The sequence below is a fragment of the Rhinolophus hipposideros genome (genome assembly GCF_964194185.1).
Source record: "Rhinolophus hipposideros genome assembly, chromosome: 20".
In the NCBI taxonomy this organism is placed as follows: Eukaryota; Metazoa; Chordata; class Mammalia; order Chiroptera; family Rhinolophidae; genus Rhinolophus; species Rhinolophus hipposideros.
Genome location: NC_138066.1, coordinates 12,632,234 through 12,652,162, shown reverse-complemented (window position 1 = coordinate 12,652,162; position 19,929 = coordinate 12,632,234). Strand labels below are relative to the sequence as shown.

At 42.0% G+C, this 19,929-nt stretch overlaps 1 protein-coding gene across 2 annotated transcripts; it reads left to right on the top strand.

The window, feature by feature from the left end:
* Positions 1–720: 720 nt before the first annotated feature.
* On the top strand, positions 721–19,738 carry TEKT1 (tektin 1). 2 transcript variants are annotated; one of them, XM_081027240.1, is made up of 9 exons: positions 721–952; positions 1,087–1,213; positions 2,459–2,665; positions 8,312–8,477; positions 10,643–10,771; positions 11,420–11,563; positions 13,389–13,611; positions 18,818–19,014; positions 19,485–19,738. In XM_081027240.1, exons 3-9 carry the CDS (start codon positions 2,476–2,478, stop codon positions 19,690–19,692), a joined length of 1,257 nt encoding a protein of 418 aa, XP_080883366.1. In that variant the 5' UTR covers positions 721–952; positions 1,087–1,213; positions 2,459–2,475; the 3' UTR covers positions 19,693–19,738. The 2 variants fall into 2 exon arrangements, with proteins under 2 accessions (XP_080883366.1, XP_080883365.1); XM_081027239.1 differs by having other exon boundaries at positions 11,351–11,563; positions 19,485–19,730.
* The last annotated feature ends 191 nt before the right edge of the window (positions 19,739–19,929 follow it).

The window sequence follows — 19,929 nt, the reverse complement described above, 5'->3', positions numbered from 1 at the left end:
CAAAGTGGGAAACCAGAGCACCACAAACTGAACACCGACCTAGGAACCAAGTCTGGGTCTTCTCTGGCGAGGGCCACCATGGAAGTGAGCCAAACCGCGCTCCTTAAGTAGCTACTCGGCCGAGGGGAGGAGATATGAATATGCAACACGAGCTCCTCCTCACGCTATTGGACAGGCGGGGTGTTTAATATTCATGAGGCTTTGCGTTTCTCCAGGAGGTTCCCAACGGTTCGTGATACCTAGGGGGCGGGCTTCGCGAGTCAAATCCTCCTCTGATTGGTAGATCTCAGAGAGAGAGGTTGCCTTCGATTGGCTGGTGTAAGTGCGGTGCCGTGCATCACCTTATATGCGGGAGAGTTGAATACCCACTTTCTGTTTGGATAGGGATCCAGGTCAGTGTTTCCAATCGCATTACCCTCCACTGTGTATTTTCTTTATTTCCTACACATTAATGCTTTACCAGTACTACAAACATAAAGAATATAATCTGAGCACTGTACTCTTAGTTTGGGGGCTACAATCCGCTCATTTTATCAATGGAGAAACTACTTCTGACTCCTAGCTCTGGGTCAGGCCACTCCCCCGGGGTTGGAGACGGCTGAACGCCTAGGAGCCAGGCTTGGGCCCTGGGTGGGGGCCTAGGTGACTCCTCTCACCTCTTCCTCCTTTCTCCTTCCCCGCGCGACAATCTCAGGAACCTCTCGCCTCTCCTCCCTGCAGCTCCTGGTCTGCGGTTGAGTAGTCCGGGCCAGCCTGCGGCTGCGAGGGCCTGAAGGCTTCGTCCAGCCCAATCGCCCTGTATACCTGGAGAGTCCGAGACCCAGTGGGAGGGAGCAGCGTGACCCGAGGAAACCCAGCCCGAGGCCCGGCCAGCGCTAGACGCAGGTCTCCTGAGTCCCAGCTTGGGCTTTTGGCCGCTGTCTCTTGATTGGTGTCCGTGTCTTTGTGATAGGTGAGCTGGCTGAGCATTTGGGCAACCTCTCCCAGGCCACACCCCTGTGTAAGGCTTGGGGGGACCGCAGAATTCGCGCCTGCGCAGAGCCTTCCAGCGGCTGCTTCGCGGCTGACCCCGCCCCTTTTGCCCAGGTGACGCGTCACCGGTTGCCATGGAGATCGCGCAGTTTACCTCCCTCTTCTGCAAGAGTCTGGAGTTCTAGTTGGGGTTAGGAGGCTCCCATCCCAAGCTGGTGTAGTTGTTCTTCGAGGCGCTGAGGTAAGTACACCCTTGAACCCACCCTGTTAATCCTTAACTGCAGCCCTCAACCCTACTCAAAGCCTTGTGCCCGTTGGGATTACGTCTAATTTCGACCTAATTTAGCCCGAATTTTGATTTCTCTGGAGGCTACTCCAGAGTCTTATCCAGAGTTTTGGGTTAAATTTTGAGCCCCACCCTCAGCCAAACTTGGTAAAGGCTATAGGAGAGACTGGACTAAGAAGAAATCCGGAGACTCCATGTTGCTTGAGGAGGCTGGGTGGCCTGGGGTGCTCAGCCAAGATCTGACTAGGTTCCATTTTTGTATGTTTGAAGGGCTTCAGAGATCCAGAGGCCCCTATGGGCAGGCGCTCAGAAGTCTGTGGGGGGCAGATTTTAGGCTCGAGGAACGCAGTTTTCAAAATGAAATCAGAGGTGTGCAGATGAGGTGGGGAAATTTTAGTCTTTTTGTTGCTGCAGGCCTCTGCCTGCTGCCTTCTCATGTGTTCCCCTTCCTGTTCTCTCCTTTGCTTTGTCCTGGGAATTTTTTAGATTCTTTTATCTGCTGAATAGGCTCAATACTCAGTTCGCAGTGTACAGATATCATACTTTCTCATTTTTTTAATGAAAACATGTCTGGGTTCATCTCTTTGGCAATGTCTACTAAAATTGAACACTACCCTATAGCACAGCCATTCTAACGAGTCATAAAAAGGCATGCATGTGTTCACCAAAAGACACGTATGGGAATCTTCATAGCATTCTCATGCTAACTCCAGACTGGAAACAACCCAAATATCCATAAACAATAAAAAAAGACAGATAAATTTTGGTATATTTATACAACACTGTACTACACAGCAACTAGAATGAACAAACTACAACTATATGAACAATACGGATGAATCTTAGCAACATATGTTGAGTGAAAGAAGTCAGATACAAAAAAGTACATACTGCATAATTCCATTTAAATTAAGTTCAGAAACAGCAAAACGATAAGTGTTAAAAGTCAGGATAGTGGTTACCCTGTGGGGGAGGGGGGTGGAGAATAGTGACTGGAAAGAGGCATGAGGTGCTGGTAATGCTTATTTCTTGATCTGCGTGCTGGCTGCAGATATGTTCATTCCGTGCACGGATATGTTCATTCCGTGTGCAGGTTATGATATATGCACTTTTTGGTATGTATATCATGGAAAAAAAATTGACATTTAAAAGAGGACAAATTGCTTTCAGTTAATCTAAAAGAAGTCTGCCTTTGATCAGGACTTTGGAAACCTCAAATGGCCAAACTACTACAAGCTCCACCCAAGTTCCTGCCTTTGGAGTGGCACATTGCTAATAAGAACCAGTACCACAGAGCGGAGGCCGAAAGGTCCCGGTCTGAACGCCTGGTGGCAGAAAGCCAGAGGCTTGTGGATGAAATTGAAAAGACCACAAGAAAGTCTCAAAGTGATGTGAACAAGAAACTAGGTAAGATAAGGCCCTTGGTGTACTTGTGAACATGTCTGGATGAAACTGTTCAGGTTTAGCTATGCTGTCATGTGCACTTCATATTCAGAAGTAGCAATGTATTATCTTGAAATATTAGAGAAAATGTGTATTCTCTAGGTTCTGTTTAAGTTCACTGCACTAAGATAGAGACATAGTAACTCAGTCTGACTTTCAGCCATCTTATCATCTATGATTCATTCATTTATTGATTTGATACACATTTATTGAATATTTAAGAGCATCTGTAGGCTAAGTACTGGGGATATCACAAGGAATGATCAGAGTCTGTACTTTCTAACGGCTCCTGGCTTGAGGAGGAGAAAAATACAAACATTAATAATTAGAATATAATCAGATAGGTGCAAAAGTAGAATTGGGAAAGACTTCCTTGGGCTGATTCTTAAAGGAAGAGTAATTTTCTCTTGACAATTCCATTCTTAAAAACAGCATTTAAAGGGCAGTGCCCTTAAATAAACAAAACAAAAATAAACATAAAATGAAACAAAACTCCCAAAATGCCAAAAAGTGATAAACCAGAGGCCACAAACTCGTGTCTATATAACGGTTGGGCAGGTAACATAGGGGGTTGAATAAGACCCCCTAATATAATAGGGAATGGTGGCAACCTGGAGAATGTGCTCCATCTAAGGAGGTAGCAGCTACTCAATTTCAACCTGTTTTTTCCAAGAAAGACTATGGGCCTGATGTTGCCAGATTGTCTGATTTTTTTAAAAAGAAAATCTGGAACACTGAAATTTTATACATCTTTTAAATGTTGGCAACTGATTTAATGTGTTTATAACATTGGGCAGGATAAGGAAAAACACATGAGAGTAAATCTTGGCCTAAGGGTGGCTAGTTTTTCAACCTCCAATAAACCAAAGCTTCTTCAGATCAGTCATGTTACTTAGATATTAGGCATATCCTGATGGGTTGATCTTTACCCCTGATATCAGCCTATAGGCTGGCCTGTTCTAAATAATTGTGCACATAGGTCGGTGTTATAATAAGGATGCACCATTCATTTTTCACAATGATTGTGTTTCAATAGGCATGAGAACAAAGTTTTCAAGGTCTGAAACTTCATTGATTTATTAACTGATTAAAAATATCAGCCATTTAACATGGTATCATAAAACATCAGCTATCTAGGAATTAACCTAACAAAAGATGTGCAAGAGGTCTACACTGAAAACTACAAACCATTATTCAAAGAAGTTAAAGAAAATCTAAATAAGTGCAGAGATATGTCAGTTTATGGATTGGAAGACTCAATATTTTAAAGATGACAATTCTCAAATTAATCTGTAGATTCAAATCAATACCAATGAAAATCTCAGCAAGTATTTTTTTTTTAATAAAATTGGCAAACTGCTTCTAAAATTCATATGGAAATGCAAAGGGTCAAGAATGGACATGGATATCTTGAAGAAGAACTAAGCTGGAAGACAAAAAATTTTACTATAGATTCTAAGACCCATGATAAAGCTGTAATAATTAAGACAGTGAGGTTTAGGCAGGGATAAACAGATTGACCAATGGAACATAATAGATAGTCCAGAAACAAACCTACACGTGTACATTCGATTTATGACAAAAATAGTACAGCAGTATAGCAGAAAAAGGGTAGCCTCTCCAATAAATAGGTCAATTGGAAAAAATTATATTCTGACCCCTAACCCCTATTCATTCTGTATTTTTTACACACACACACACACACACACACACACACACACACACACACACACACACACAGAGGGTGCCAAAAAAATGTATACGTATTTTAAGAAAGGAAAAAACTGTATTAAAATTGTAATACTCAATATATACTGATAACAAAAGATGAATACAAGTCACGTGTACACATTTTTTGGCATCCCCGGCGTATATACATATAAAATTAAACCTACATGGAGTGCATATCTAAATGGGAAAGGTGAAACAATAAAACTTTTGATGGATAACGTCTTTATGACTTGAGGAAGGCAAAGATTTCTTAAGCAGGACACAAGGTAACCAACCATAAAAGAAAAAATAATAAATTAGACTACATTAAAATGAAGAATATTGTTTATCAAAAGACTCCATTAAGAGACTGAAAAGGCAACCCACAGAGTATATTCATATTATATATATTCATATTATATGTATACAAAATATTCATAATATACATAACTGACAAAGGATTTATATCCAGATCATATGTAAGAACTTTTAAAAGTAGGGACAAAAAAGGCAGACAACTCAATAGAAAAATGGGCAATAAACTTAACAGACACCTTACAAGTGAGGAAATCTAAACAGTTAATGAGCATATGAAGAGGTACTTTAATTTCATTAGTCATCAAGGAAATACAAATTAAAATCACAGTTCAGATGCCATTACACACTCACCAGAATAGCTAAAATGAAGAAGAAGGAGGAGAAGGAGGAGGAAGAGGGGGAGGAGTGTTTAAATAAGAGGGGGAGAAAATAAAGAAAAAGAAAAATAGCAAGTATCAGAGAAGATGTGGAGCAACCAGAACTCTCGTACCCTACTGGAGGAAATGTAAATTGGAAAATTTATGCTGTGAACATTGGAAGTGTGACCATTCTGGAAAGCTTTGGCAGTATCTACTGAAGCTGAACATATGTGTACGCTTTGACCTAAATGTTCCACTTTTAGGTATATACCCACTAAGAGTCTTACATATGTTTACCAAAGATATATGCTGCAAAGCAGTTCTTTTTTAATAGCACCAAACTAGGAACTATCCATGTGCTCATCAACAATAGTGGTGGGACAAATCTCAAGGAGGCTGAGAGCTGAACAAAAACACATTTGAATTGGGGAATTGCAGATTATCAGTGACGTTTTAGATAGCAGGTCCAGTGGGGTAGTGGAGGACGCCAGGTCAGGGTGGAAGTCAATTACAAAGTGTGAGCGGGGAGACTTCAGTTTACATGGCGGATGGAACATGTGTATTTATCTTCCATTCCTTTCAAAATTCCAACAAAGTAATAGTAAAACATTAATGAAAATATGCCTCAAGGATGTGAGAGAGAGACAGAGAGACGGAGAGAAAGCAAGAAGGGGTAGCAATATTCGGCAAATGACAAAGACAAGATTTTGGAAACTAGAAAGCAAAAGGTCAAGTGGTAACACACTTATGGACTGCAAAAAGCCTGGGTAGGTAGAAGACAGTAAGAAGCTAGACAATTCACGTTACAAATTCATGCTGCAGAAAACTTGAAATGCTTAAAATTGGAAGCATCCCATCACTTCGGAAGCTTGGAGATTCAGGATAGAGCTGGAAACAAGATAGGTTGAAAGTCTTTATAAAGAGCCACTAACCCCAATCTGTCTTTCCCTCCCCCAACAGAAGGCTAAAGGCTAAAGAATTCAATGAACGTCTACTCACTGAACAGTAACTCTTCAAGCTCCAGGTTCCCAGGATGCTGGTCACCAGGCTTATAACCTCAGAAAGGAAATTGGAAGATTTCTCTATGGAGAAAGTAACTAGTTGAAAGGAACGATCTATAGATAATAACATTTGGGGATCCTCCAGTGAAATGCCTGGGCCCTGCCTGATCTCTCTAGACAATAGAGCATTCTGGTTGACAATCCCTGTCCCAGCAGACAGAGCTTCCAGTTGGCATCATAACATTTTATTCTTAAATGTACTCAGATGAAATCACCAAACATTTGAGGAAAGCCTGTAACAGGAAAGATACCAAAACAAAGAAACAAACAAACACACACACACAGAGAAACTCAAGAAATAGCCAGTGCACAGAGCAAAAGAGAAAACTACACTATAAGAGCCTCAGAAAACTTAGAGAAGATATTATATCCATGGAACAAGAGGAGGAGTTTTAAAAAAGAACATTCAGAGAACACGAAAGTGTTCTTGGAAATTAAAAATATGAGAGCAGAACATTTTTAAAAATCAGAAGGAAAAAAAAAATCAGAAGAAGAGTTGAAAGATAAAGTTGAAGAATCTCCAGGAATTAAAAAAAAAAGAGGAAGAGAGAGAGAGAGAAAGAGAGAGAGAGAGAGAGAGAGAGAGAGAGAGAGAGAGAGAGAGAGAGAGAGAGAGAGAGAGAGAGAGAGAGAGAGGAAACAGGAGAGAAATGATAAGAAAATTAGAGGATCCATTTGGGAGGCTACATATCTAACAGGAGTTCCAGAAAAATGGAGGAGAGGAAATCATCCATGAGAGAATACAAGAAAATTGCCTAGAAGGAAAGGATCTAGGTTTTCAGATTAAAAGGGCATGTCTAGTGTCTGGCATAATAATTAAATAAAGTTGATGCCAGTATGAAATTTTAGGACACTAGGAAAATAGGGAAGAAATTCCTAAAAGTTTTTTAGCTCACAGGTTATACAAAGAATCGGGAATCAGAAAGGCATCAGACCTCTCAACAGAAATGCTGGGAACAAGAAGGAAATGAAACGATGCCATCAAAATTCTAAATGAAAATTATTTATAACCTATGAATCTATACACAGTCAAATATAACTGAATGATGAGGGCAGAATAAAGGCATTTACAGCTTGCAAGGCATTTTATCTCACATGCATCCATTTCTTAGGAGGTTCCTGAAGGATGTGCTTCAGCACATTGAAGGAGTAAACCAAGAAAGAGGAGGAAAGGAAATCTAGGAAACAGAATCAATAGACTACTTGATGGGTTTGAACATATTGAGAGGATATTTATACACTAGCCCCCCCTTATATGTGGGAGATATATTCGAAGACAACCAGTAGATGCCTGAAACTGTGGATAGTACCAAACCCTATGCAAAAACATACTATGTTTTTTCCTAAACATACATACCTTTTCACTTAAAGAAAGCATATATGGCTTCTCTTTGGCATATCTGAATTGCCAGCACCTCTACTATTAGGCCCATTATTGCCATTATTAAGTAAAATAAGGATTACTTGAACACAAGCACTGGGATACCATGACAGTGCATCTGATAACCCAGACGGCTACTAAGTGATAACCAAGATGGCTTCTAAGTGACGAACCATCAGGTAGTCTATATAGTATGGATATGCTGGACAAAGGAATGACTCATGTCCCAGGTGGGATGGAGCAGGATAGTACAAGATTTCATCATGCTACTCAGAACTGTGCGTAATTTAAAAACCTCTGAGTTGTTTATGTCTGGAATTTTCCATTTAATATTTTTGGACTGCAGTTGACTGTGGGTAACTGAAACTGTGGAAAGTGAAACTGCTGATAAGGGGGCACTACTGCAGTTCTGTCAGAAAGTATGAAGAAAAATTAGTAATAAATATGTAGAAAGTAAAGCAAAAATACAATTATTAATCCCTCCAAAAACAAAAAGTTGTACAAGAAAAGAAATTTATCATAGTATACTGCATGGTTCAGGCATTGAAGACAACAAATGTAGAATGATCTTTGGATTAATTTGGTGTTGAATGTAAGAAGAAATATACCTCCCTCCCTCCCTTTTTGTTAATAAATGTTTAAAAAGATGCCCAAATAGCACAGCTCTAAGAAACAAAGAATATATCTCAGGTATTTAGCAATAGTCTTCAGGTTTCTAATGCAAAAGTTGGCTGAAGTGGGAGTAGATTAACCCTGGTGTTAACTTCTCTGTGTGCTTCAGAACAGAGACTTGAGGAAGTCAGGTTCTGGAAGAAGGAGTTAGATGACAAACTTGAGCAGCTTGTGTATGTGACTGAAGATCTACTCACATATCAGACCAGACTGGAGAAAGCCCTGGAGAGCTTGAAAGAGCCCTTGCACATCACTCAGACGTGTCTGGAATATAGGTAGGAGAGAAGTTTTCTCCAATGAATCATCTGTTGTGAGAAATGAAATGCTGGGTGGTAGAAGCTGCCTGTGCTCGGTGGTGGGCTAGATGAGGCAAATGAGCATGTGCTCCTTTAGAGCCTAAAATTATCTCGGCATGAGGGTGCTGCTGGGCAGTGCAAGGAGCACTGGACTGGATTTATGTCTAAACTCTGCTCTTGACTAATTAACTTAAATATAAGTTAGGACTAGGTTTGGCTGTGGGTCATCAGAAAACCACAAAATAACCCTGCACTTAAATAAGATAGTTTCTTTCTCTCTCACATTTAAGGACTCTGGAGCTAGTTCAAGGTTGGCATGGTGTGCCACAGTGTCAGGGTCGCGGGCCTTTTCTATCTTGTTGCTCCATTGCACGTGGCTTTTACTCCTAAGGTTACCTCGTGATTCAAAATGGCAGCTAGGGCTCCAGCCATCATGTCTATGTTCCAGCAAGCAGAAATAGTTAGGGTTTGGCATTCCGCATTTCTACTTGTATCCTATTGACTAGAACTTAGTCACATGGCCAAACCAATAGAAACCTGGGAAATAAATAAATAGCCTTTATTTTGGGTGGGCAGAGCAGATACTACAGTTACCAGAGGATGAGAAGTCTGCTCCGATACACAGAGGCACACGGGAGCACTTTGTCCAAGAGCACTGTGCAAACATACACTTTATTATAATTTCTTTCCTAGAAGTCTTAGGAGTAGGATTCTACTCCTAAGTATGATTCTCTCTTCTCTGGGGTCATGCTGTTGATTTCCAGACCTGTTCCCTGTTGCAATCCTTGCTGGTGTGCCCTAATAGGGCTTCTTGCTACCAGTGTAGCCCCCTCCAATCCAGTCCATCATCCACACGGGCTGTTGAGTGAACTTTTCCCAATGCACATTTTAAAAACTCATTTAAGTTACAACCCCATGCCCCAACTCCTTCTAGATGTAGTTCAGACTTCTTAGCCTGGCAAATAAGGCTCATCACAACGGGAGCCCCACTGACCCTTCTGGGCCCGTACCTCATCGCCAACAGTGGGAGGTGCTTAGGTGTGCTGAGCTTCTTACATTTCCCCAAATGCACCATGGCTCTGGCCACACTGTTCCCTCTTCCTGCAAAGCCCTGTTCCTTCAATGAGCTTAGCCAGGACCCGCTGCAGCAACCAGGCAGCAATCTCCCAGGAAGCCAGATTTCGAGGGTGTGGGGAGCAAAGGGAAGTAGAGGTGATCCAAGGGCCTAATATCCAATTAGCTGAAGTCTACACCTAAGGATGATTCGAATGTCGATGTTGCTAAATCGATTGGGGACATGCTGCTACGTGCCTGGTATGGTGCTGCCTGCTTTAATATCTCATCAGTTCCTTGCCACGGCCCTATGAAGTACTAATTATTATCCCTATTTCACAGAAGAGGACAGCAAGGCACAGAAAAATTATACAACGTGCCTAAAGCCACACAGCTGGTGAGGGGTGGAGCCTTCCTCCCAGGCATTAACACGCAGAGTAGAAAAGGACAAAATATTAGGCAGTGACTGGTCAATTTGGGGAGTAACAACACAGTGGTTAAAAGCATGTGGAATGCCCAGTTCTGTGACATTGGGCGAAACCTCTCTGAAACTCAGTTTCCTCACCTGTACTTGTACAGGGCTAATGAAGTGAGACCCTTCGTATGAAAAGCTCAGCACAATGCCCGTCACCTCCTAAGAGCTCAGTAGTGGGGGTGATATTAATGTTGGCATTAAGATTAGTATCATTATTATAAAGCATCTTTCTGGATTCAAATCCTTGTCAAAAAATGGAACTAGGATCAAGGAAGAAAACTTACGTCTTTGAAATTTTAAGCCTAAAGAAATGTTTCCAGTAAATAGGTAAGAAGGAAAAGGCTTCAGAAATGATGGCCAAATTAAGGGGGAAATGTCTACCTGGCATTTGTCATTTCAGACCAAGTGACCAATCACCGATCCATTTTTCTTCGTTGCGTTTTGGATTCTTTCAGGCTCAAAGACACCAATTAGCGTACACCCCCGCCACATCATCCAGGCCGATTGGGTGCTACTCAGACTAGTTGTCCAGATGGCTTCAAATGTTCAGATGCTGGCAAATACTGAGTTGCCTCCCTCTGCCCGTTAAATTGACCTGCTGCCTCTCTCTGGTCAGGGAGAAGCGAGTAGGCATCGACCTGGTGCATGACAAGGTGGAGCAGGAGCTGATCAAGGAGGCTGAGATCATCCGGGGGGTGATGGCCCTGCTGACCCGCAGCCTGGAGGAGACGACCGAGCAGATCAGGTCTTGCTGTGCGGGCCCACCCTCCGCGTCTGCACTGAGCGTGTCTAGAAAAGGCAGTGTCCACAAAGCCTGGGCTCCACGGCACCGAAAGAATGGGGTTTAATACTCCTAGGAGCGCTTTCCATGCCCGGAGGTGGCCTGGGACTCAGCCTGAGGCCTGGACCGCCTCCCATACAGGACAGGACAGTCGCCCTCTGGTGGTGGGTGGCGATGTCCGGATTTCACCGGTGATTATAAGCCGGAAGGTGCTGGAGCCGGTTTTTTTGTTTTGTTTTGTTTTGTTTTGTTTTGTTTTTTATTTTATTTTTTTTTGCTAGGGCTGATATATCTCATAGAGTATGCCACAGTTGTGACATCAGAAAATGTCACAGTTGGAGGAAGGATATTGAAGTCCAGGCTTGGTTACTTTAATTCTTTAATTTGTCACCAAGCATGTAATGAGGTGTGTGTGTGTGTGTGTGTGTGTGTGTGTGTGTGTGTGTGTGTGTATGAGAAGGGGGGAGGTAGGAGATGGTAATGAGAGGTGGGGGAGGGATGCCGCCATCCTGTACTGGACCTAGCTTTAGCTTCATTTTCCAGGGTCTCCGGAGAAACTGTAGGTGCCACCTGGGCATTCCAGAGGGAGACACCTTTACCTTCTCCCTTCAGGCTGAACCGCTCTGCAAAGTACAATCTTGAAAAGGACTTGAAGGACAAGTTTGTGGCCCTGACCATTGATGATATCTGTTTCTCACTCAATAACAACTCACCAAACATCAGATATTCTGAGAACGTCGTGAGGGTTGAACCAAAGTGAGTGGTGGCCTGGCCATGCTGTCTTCCTCCCTGCTGTGTAATGTCGCAGTGCTTCTCAGCCAGGCAGACAGGACCTAGCACGACATCCGGACAGCAGGCCGGAGCTAGGAGGAGGCAGGCTTGGGACAGTGGCAGGTGCTGAGTGGTGACCACTCTGAGAAAGGGCCAGAGGTTCCAGGTTAGGCCCCACTTTAAGAATGTCTGATATAAAAATCTTTAAACATTTAAAATGTATTCTTTTACCTATTTGTGTTTTTAATAAGGAAAAGAATCTAAAAATGTATAAAGGACAAGTTAATAATTCCCCTCTCTCTACCCCTTTACATTATTACCCCTTGAAATAGCCAGTGTTATTTGTATGTTCATACAAACGTAGGTATACACTCACACACACACAAATTTTGTTTTGTTGACAAAAATGGGGTTATACCATGTACCTTTTCTGCAATATCTAACTTATATTTTCAATTAACATTACATCACAGACCTAACTCATTCTAACTTTTAAGCCTTCTCTTTTGAGGTAAAACATACATACAGAAAAATACACAAATAACAATAAGCTTACAGTTTAACGAATTATCATTGTATTAGTTATCTTTTGCTGTATAACAAGTTATCCCCAAACTTAGCTTAAAATGATAAACATGTCTCATAGTTTCTGTGGGTCAGAAACCCAGGCACTGCTTAACTAGTGCCCCCGGCTCACGTCTCAGGAGGCTGTAGTCAAGCTGTCTCCTGGGCAGTGGTCTTATCTGAAGGCTCGACTGCGTAGGGGTGGCGATCCACTTCCAGATCCATGTGGTTATGGCAGGCCCTGCCATGTGAGACTTTCCCTGGGGCCGTCTCAGGACATGGCAGCTGGCTTCCCCCACAGTGAGTGAGCCAAGAGGAAGCAGGAGGGACAGTGCACCCAAAACTAAGGCCACAATCTCCTTTTAACCTAATCACAGACATGACATCTCATCACTTTTATTGGTGAGAAATGGGTCCATGAGTTCACCCCACAACTCAAGGGGGAGGCTTACACAAATGTGTGAATATCAGGAGGCAGGGTCATTGAGGGCCATCTAATTAAGTGACACTAATCACAGTGACCAGTCCCTGTAGAACCACCAACCTGGTCAAGAAATGAGACATTACCACCGCCACAGAAACCCCCACCCAGTTCTCTCTTGATCAATTTTCTGCCTTTCCTTTCCCAACGTAACCACATTCCTGACTTCTAATAGGTTTGTTTTGCCTGCTTTTATGCTTATTAAGTAGCATCATATACTGTCTATTTTGTGTGTGTATCAGTGTTTTTCCAATCAACATTGAGATTGATCAGTGTTGTTACATAAAACAGTTCCTGGTTAAACTAGCAATTTATTCACTTACTGGTTTCTATCAATATGGACTCAGTGTTTCCCATCTTATTCATTGTGTTGTAATCTGTTACTACTATTACTTATTTTGATGCTCAAATTGTCCTTATCTGTGTGATCTTGAATAAGTTACTCCATCTTTCTGAGCCTCAGATTTCCTCATCTGTAAAATGGGGGTTATAAAAGTTAGCTCGTTAGGCCATTGTGTGGATTAAATGAGATAACATCTGGATAGTGCTAGTCCAGGGCCTGGCACAAAGCAGGTTTCCCCAAAGTGACAGCTGTTGCCACTGACAGACCACTGTTCGCTCTGCCTGGAAGTGGGGAAATGTTCTAGGTGCTTCTGGTGGTGGAGGTAGGCTTAGGTTCCAGTGGACTTCCAGGAGCTTGTCCCCTCCCCACACCCCCTTCCCAGTCCAAATATGCTGTGAACGAAGGCATGGGTTCTGTTTCAGCTCTGTGAGTCTGGAAGACTGGTTAGACTTCTCCAACACCAACGTGGAGAAGGCTGACAAGCAGAGGAACAACTCCCTGATGCTGAAGGCCCTGGTAGACCGAGTCCTGTCCCAGACGGCCAACGACCTGCGCAAGCAATGCGACGTGGTGGACACAGCATTCAAGAATGGGCTGACAGAGACCAAGGATGCCAGGGACAAGCTGGCCATTCATCTGTCCAAGGTGAGCTCCTTGCGGGGAACATGGAAAAACACTCTCAGGTTTCACCATGGAAACCTGGAACGTCCTCAGGGCCAGGCCGCTGGTCTTCTGCACTTGTGATCTTGGGAGCAAGGGTCATTGACATCTCTTCATCTTAGCAGCAGGCTTTGGGTTTTGGGGACTTGGTCCCACTCTGGGCCTCCTTTGTCACTCATTGTTGCAAAGCACAAGCCATCTCTTCACTCTGGGCTTCAGTTTCTCCTTCTGTGAAATATGGAGATGTACTATATGGTCTCAGATCTTATTTATGATTCTGAAGTTCCATGAGTTGAATGCAATCAGTTTCTCTAAACCCAGCTGGTAGTCTCTCCTGTTTACCAGTGGGGTGCCAATAACCTGGCTCTCAGGAAAAAAAGGCCCTGTTTTGTAGAACTTGCAGATTTTCAGGGTACACGTGTAAATACTTCCACCATGGTTCATTTCAAACTACCCATTTAACAATGGTCTGGCAAACTTCCTGAATATTTAACTACGAGAGCCCACACAAGCCTGTTCCAGTACACTTCCCTCACCTGCAGAGACCCCTGGATCCTGAGTGCATATGACCATCCCACACGCTAAACTCAGCGACACTGAGTAGTCGAGTCTAGTAGAACAAGTGTGGAGTTTGGACTGAAGATAATGTGGACCCAAATCTGGTCTAGTGACAGACAAGCTGAGTGCCTCACGCAGATTTCTCAAGCCCTCTGAGCCTCGTGTCTCACCTGTAACATGGGAATAGTAACCCAACCTTTGCATTTTACTGATGGTGAAAGTGAGACGTGGAGAGCAGAAGGACCCAGGTGACAAGGCGCATTGCTGTCAGCCTGGGTCTAGAGCCTAGGCCTGCTCAACTCCCAAAGCCTGGTCCTCCTGCTGCATTCATACCCTGCCCTTCTGAAACTCAGAGTCTAGTTGTCAGACCAGATTTATTTATGCAAAGAGCAGGACAAGCTAGAATGTAATCAAAGGTCATTATGTGATAGTATTTCCCATCAAAATCTATTGCAAATTTTGATCTGTGAGTGCTGATCTGTAATGAGATTTTATATATTTCATCTTTGAAAATGTCTTTTAATTCAGATAGGTACTGCCAAGCACTGATAACAATCTACTAGCATATGATAATTGAACATATTTATGGCTTGGAAGGCATTTATAGAATTCTATTAGATTCTTCTCCTGATATTGGCCTCTTCGCATGTTGTTGCATTTCAGATTAATCACTTCCAGTTGAAGCATATGTAGGAGCTTTTTAATTGTTCAATTAAGTGGATTTTGAAATATGAAAATTTCCTTTGCACTGGCTTTGATATCAACAAACAAACAAACAAACAAACAAACAAACAAACAAAAACCCACTGCTGGAACTTGGGAAATAGATCTGCTAGGTACAAATCTGTGTGGGAATGGAGCTCTTACTTCTTGTTTTTACTTTTGACAGCACAGGAAGTGTATAAAGCAGCTGGACATTATTTGTAATTCAAACTACGTTAGTTGTTGAAATGACTTGACTTGACTGTTTGCTTTTAAGTGCTGTCTTACCTGGTGAATTTAGGTGGGATTCATTAAGAAATGGTATTCACTCTGCAGCAGAAGTTAACTTCCCTAGCCGTTCAGTGTTTGATAACAGTGGTTGAGGGTGGTAGTTCTTGTTCAGAAAAATTTCAGTCTTGGCTATGAGCTAAAAATAAATCACAAGAAAGTGTTGCCACTGCTCAACCATTGCTGAGTACTAGGCAATTCAGGTTATTCGTCTTCTATTTCTGACAAAAATTCACGTAATTGACGATTGTCCAATCCGTGAGAGCTAATGACGTTCACTGTTGATGCTATTGATTCAATAACACATGATCCAAATATTTTCTGCAAAGTAGTTTCTGATGAATAATACTATGAATAACCAGAGGCTTTAAATAGCTTACATTTCCACAAGCTCTGTAAATATGTTCAACCAAGTCTTTTTCTGCTCCACATATATTTATACCATCATCAGCTATAACACTTCCTAGCAGATTCCACTTCCGGTTGTACTGAATTAGTGTTTTCTCAATTTTTTGAAAATATCCTCACCTGTAGTTATTTCATGGAACCATTCCTAAAGGCTGATTCTTTAGTCACTTCAAATGCAGCACTGACTCAGTGAATAAACAACTGAGCAGCATCAGAACACCTGCCAAATCATGAAGAGCAAGAGAAAATCATCCAAAATCATGGGCCTTGTTTTTTAACTGACTATTGATGCTGTTCCCAATGTCCTTAATTCTTCAAGCAACTGTTCTTGCAGAAAGACTCATAGTCTTAAACAAATTTATATTCTCTGGACACACTTCCTCAGCTGCTGCAATCAAACATGATTTAATTAACTCACCATTGGCTTTCCTTGCGTGGATAACAAATGAGCCACTTGGAACCTTACATTGATAATAGCCTTATTTTCATTTTTGTAAAGAAAATCTGCACTGATGAGATATTCTGTTTTACGTTTCTAATTTTTCTGATCCCTGTTCTCCTGTGAGTTGGGAATATTGTGATGTATGGTTGACATCTGGTAATGACGTATGCTGTATTCTTCCAGCACAGCTGTACTGTCATTGTATAATAAACACAATGCTTTGCTATCTAATTAACAAAATCTACACTTCACTTCACCTTAAAAGTGCCATACACGAAGCTCACTTTTTTGTTTCAGCCTGATGAATATGTACTGGTCATAAAAAAGTAAAGTAAGATGTCACTGTGTGGTGATACACGTAGCAGTTGGAAAGCTGTCAAATTATAACTGTGTCATTGGGATTTATAATACTCTGGACAGCAACACAAAGCAATGAGAGTATTGCTTTCCAGCATACACAGACTGTTGCAACTTCTTAACTCTGCTGCTGTAGAGTTAAAAATAGCCATATACAAATGAACAAGCATGGCTGTGTTCCAATAAAACTTTATTTATGGGCACTAAAATTTGAATTTTATGTAATTTTCACATGACACGAAATAGTCTTCTTCTTTTGATTTTTTTCAACTACTTAAAAATATAAAAAGGGAATAGAAAGACAAGCCACAGACTGGGGGAAAATATTTCAAAAATACATATCTGATAAAAGATTGCTATCCAAAATACACAAAGAACTCTTAAAACTCAGTAATAAGAAAACAAACAGCCCAATGAAAAAATAGGCATGCTTCCCGCTCAGTTTTGCTGTAAATTTAAAACTGCTTTAAAAAATAAAGTCTATTAATTTAAAAAACATTCTTATTTCAATTTGTACAAAAACAGGTGGCAGACTTGGGCCCATAGGCCATAGTTTGTTGATTTTTGATTTAGCCCGTAGTACTAGTAGTTTGGTTTTAAGGAATCTGTGTATTTTGGATATTTTAAGTATTTGTAGAATTTAAGAGGATTTGGCCTGTTGTTTTAAAAATTGTAACACAATATGTAGTTAAATAATTTAGTCTTATGATTTTAGTTGAAATTTTAAGTTTGAAGACATGGTTATAATATGTTAAAATATTTAAGAGAATTTAAGATTAATTCTTTTTTATTAGTTTATTAGATTGATGAGATCTTTTAAGAACTTCAGAAGGCCTTGTTTGTTAAGACAACTCAAGTGTTTTTACAAAGTATGATATCAAATTTATAAATGCTACATATTTGTTATATGTCAAATTTATAAATGCTGCTTTAAATAAAGGATTTTATTTAAAGGATTTTAATTAAGCTTGAAATGGGAGCAACTATCAATCAAAATCAATTTAAAGTTATTGTTAACAGTGGCTAAATTTAAAAATAGTATAATATCTGTGAACTGAACTTAAGAAAAGCTTAAGAAATGTTAAGAAAAGGCTTAGGAAAACAAATGCAATGTGTGGACCTCATTTGGATTCTAATTTGACAAATCAACTCTTACAAAAAAATATGGGACAATCAGGGGAATTTGAACACGATATTAGATAATATTAAAGAATCATTCCTTTGTGGATGTATGTGTGAGAGAGACAGACACACACACAAAGGTATCATAGTTAGATTAAAAGACAGTAAGGGTCCTCATATCTTAGAAATATATACTCAACTATTTAAGACTGAAGTGATATAATATCCGGGATTTGCTTTAAAATAATTAAGCTTATGGGGAGGGGTGGAGAGAGGGGGTTACAGATGAAATAAGATTGTTCTTGTATCAATCATTGCTTAAATTGATGATGGGTACTTGAGGTTCATTATACTAGCTAGTTTTGTGTATGTTTGGAATTTTCCATGTAGTTTTTTTTTAAGCTTAAGGAAGAAATAAAATTTTAAACTAGTTAAATATTAATCTAAAAACCCAAGTACCTTCGCCCCGCCCCCTTCTTCCACCACCCTCCCCGCACTCCAATTGAAGCCGTTGTTTCTCAGTCTAGTTGTGTAGGACACAGCTCCCTGGCCCGTGCTGGTATGATGAGTCTTGCGCTCCCCCTGGCTGAGGCAGTTCGTCGCCGGTCATCGGTCGGCCGCTCAGGGCAGTTCTCGCTGGCCACTGGCAGCTCACAGTGGCACACGGTAGCCCACGGCAGCACACAGCAGCCTGGGGCAGCTCATGGCAGCCCAGCTCCAGGGAGAGCTATTGTTCACAAGCTTAGAGGGCACAGCTCAGTGGCCCATGTGGGAATTGAACCGGCGATCTCGGTGTTAGGAGCAGGTGCTCCAACCACCTGAGCCACTGGGCCCGTCCCCAAGTGACTGTGAAGTAATCTTTTCTGTGCACAAAGCCATCTTCAAAGAAACCAACGAAACTTAGATTGAACTGCTCACATTTTTTTCAGGTTTCTAAGGGGCAGAGCTGGTTTTAGTAGGTAGATCGATAAGGAAATAGGCAGCTTTCTGTTCATGATACAAAGGTAAATGGACAGCCTCCAGCCTTTGCTGAGGGCGTTCTCCAGGGGATTCACATTATTTAGGAAGGAGATGAGGCAACAATGTCCAGTCATGTCCATTCCATCTGTGACGTTTGGAGGTTGGGTTGTCTTGCCCACCAGCAATCACTGCCATAGGGAAGAGAAATCAGACTCATTGTGGGGCCCTGCTTGGGTAGAAGTCTGAGGTTCCCTCTTCCTAACTTACACCATCACAAGAGACCTCTGTAGAATGTCTGCTGTTGAGTTTTGAGGAGCCCAACCTGGTCTCACCTACTCTAATCCTGTTTGTAAGGTCATGGAAGAGATCGCTTCCCAGGAGAAAAATGTTACAGTTCTTGAAAAAGCCATCCTTGACCAAGAAGGTCCTGCCAAGGTGGCTCATACACGCCTGGAGACCAGGACATGTCGGCCTAATGTGGAGCTGTGTCGTGATGTGCCCCAGTATCGGCTGATCAAAGAGCTTCATGAGATCACCCACAACGTTGCAAGGTAGGCTGGCAGCCGGTAGGTGGAGCGCCACTGGGGCTCCATTTAAACCTGGACTGTGAACAGGCCTCGGCAGTGCCATGATGGGTGAAGCCTGGGCATGAGCACATTTATATCTATAATGTTTGGGAGGTTCCTTTCTACGCGTAGAGAATGGTCAAGGATTTCCTTTCTAACAGCACCAGCCAATTGCTGCCATGCAGGAAAGAGCACCCAGTGTTTAAATGTTTCTAAAGAAGTCCAAGTCCAGCCAGATGTTTAGGTAAAATGTAGAGTTTTAAATGTTGGCAGTTCATGTTGTGTGGTGAATCTGGCCCATGGCCACCAATTTGGAATCTCTGTCTTAAGAAGGAGCAAAGGAGAAGTACATATCAATTTGGCTTCTGTACTGAACACATCAATACTTCCCTCCTCCCCTAAATAAGCGATGCAGAGTGATAAATGATTCCCTTATGTTTTTCCTCTTCTCCTAGATTAAAGGAAACATTGGCCCAAGCTCAGGTGGAGCTGAAAGGGCTGAATCGCAGACAACTGGCACTGCAGGAGGAGATCCAGGTCAAAGAGAACACCATCTACATCGATGAGGTGTTGTGTATGAACATGAGGAAGTCCATCCCGCTGCGGGAAGGGGATGAGCATGGGCAGTGGGCCGGGGGTCTCCGCCCCGACGCCATCTGCTAAAAGTAGGGATCATTGAGATTCTCATTAAACAGTGTCATAAAACAGTAAGTAGTACGGAAGAACTCTCATTGCAGGACGGCGGCACTTCCAGTCAGCCTGCCACAACCTCTTGGCCAGGTTTTCAACCTGCTCGGGAGCTGAGATTTGCATGCAAGCCTCCGTGCTGCTGGTGCTGCTGCTGGGGTGGTGTTTTGACAGTGAAATTACACGTATTAGCACAGGTCGTTCCCATAATAT

What these genes read in the sequence shown, in the direction of transcription:
- TEKT1 (XM_081027239.1), top strand. Translation starts at nt 2,476, where the DNA reads ATGGCCAAACTACTACAAGCTCCACCCAAGTTCCTGCCTTTGGAGTGG. An exon ending in TGATGTGAACAAGAAACTAG is followed by an intron (nt 2,666 to 8,311) that starts GTAAGATAAGGC and finishes TGTGTGCTTCAG; the next exon opens with AACAGAGACTTGAGGAAGTC. An exon ending in CAGACGTGTCTGGAATATAG is followed by an intron (nt 8,478 to 10,642) that starts GTAGGAGAGAAG and finishes CTCTCTGGTCAG; the next exon opens with GGAGAAGCGAGTAGGCATCG.